Consider the following 1,518-nt stretch of genomic DNA (forward strand, 5'->3'; position numbering starts at 1 on the left):
TATGTCTATCTTCTGAATTTCTCAGAGGGCTCTTTCTGCGTCCGACTTGGTAAACATTAAAAACAAACAAATGCCCTGCCGGCGGCGTCAAGACTGCAATGTTGGGCCAAAATAAGAGGTGCTTATGCAAACTACTGTGAACTTTCACCGGGGAGCAGAAGAGAGGGGAGTGCATAGTCACACAGGGAAGGCATTATGAAGTCTCTCTCCTCTGAAGTTTCTACCCTTTGGGTATAGCTAATTGTATTGAAGGAGCACTGGTGGCATCGTGGCTATGCATTGGGCAGCTAACCACAACATCCACAGTTCAAAACCATCAGCCACTCCTGGGGAGAAAGACGAGGTTTTCTATTTCAGTAGAGTTTCAGAATCCCACAGGGCCAGTTCTACCCTACTCTTGGGGGACACCCTATGAGTCAGAATTCACTTGATGGCAGTAATTGTACTGATAGGCAAACTCCTCCAGGTATTTATTATTTGCTTCATAGCCCTGTCTACTGTTTGTCTGAAGAGTAGCTGCTCGGGGACCTAAGGGACACAGTTTCAGGGGTTCCATTAGAGGTGGTCAGACCAGGAACGACAGTGAGGAATGAGATGGTGTCTTGAAGTACAATTTGTAGGTGAGCTAGAGCAAGTACACACGGTTGTTATCAGGCCCTGGCGCAAGTAAAGCTCCCACGCCTTTTCAATGATTTAAGAGCTACTTCTGTAGCAAGTAAGTCTGAAACTGCGAGGACTCTGTTGCAGGTGGTTGGTTCAATTGTTTCAAAGTGAAGGCAAGTTTGCAAGCAGAAGCAATGGCGGACGAGTAGGAGTTGTATGCGAATCAGGCTTTCTTAACCTGGGGACTGCCTCTACTGACAAGGGGCAAGACCAAGTGCAAAGATGTCAACTCGATTCGGTGCTTTTTCTACCTCACCGAGGGGCACTGTCCTTTTGGGCTGAAACTCCAAGGAGCCAGACAATACCCATTGTCCTGCAGTCACCACCACTCCATCCTAAGGTGGGGGCCCTGAGAGGCACGCACAGTCAAGGTCGCCCTACCAATTTGCTAGTTGGTTGTCTTCCCGCGACCTCATAGTAGCAGAGCTGTGTTCCCTTCCAAAGAGCTTGCCACCCGGCTGCCTCTGCTTGTCTCCCCAACTACCAGGTCATGCTGGGCGTGCAGAGGGTGCTGCGGTGGCAGCCAGGCCTTCACACCCAACCACCAGCGAAGAGGCGCTGACAGCAGCGGCTGCTGGAGGAGCGCGTGAGTGCGCACGTGTCCGCGCGAGCGCGCGCACACCCACCAGCACTGGGCGCCACCGGCGCAGGGGGTTCACCAGGGGAGGGGAGGGGAGGGGAGGGGAGGGGACGACCTTACCAGATCAATGAACGTCAGGAATTTCCAGCTCCCTCCGTAGGTCTGATGCGAGGGCATTTCGATGGCCTTGTAGTTACACAAGATAGAGCAGTAGGACAGCAGAATGGCCACCCGCAGCACCTGGCAGGGGACGAGCGCCATGTTCGCCAAAGGCC

At 53.0% G+C, this 1,518-nt stretch overlaps 1 protein-coding gene across 1 annotated transcript in view; it reads right to left on the reverse strand.

Moving 5' to 3' along the window:
• Window positions 1–1,512, reverse strand: part of AIG1 (androgen induced 1) — a 336,757-nt gene extending 335,245 nt beyond the window's left edge. The window contains exon 1 of the mRNA XM_004701969.2: window positions 1,364–1,512. Within this exon, the coding sequence (XP_004702026.1) occupies window positions 1,364–1,504 (141 nt within the window). The 5' untranslated portion in view covers window positions 1,505–1,512. The remainder of the gene's footprint in view (window positions 1–1,363) is intronic.
• Window positions 1,513–1,518: the final 6 nt, after the last annotated feature.

This window comes from Echinops telfairi, unplaced genomic scaffold (genome assembly GCF_000313985.2).
Source record: "Echinops telfairi isolate 266 unplaced genomic scaffold, ASM31398v2 ScPeMD7_3533;HRSCAF=4204_0, whole genome shotgun sequence".
Lineage (NCBI taxonomy): Eukaryota > Metazoa > Chordata > Mammalia > Afrosoricida > Tenrecidae > Echinops > Echinops telfairi.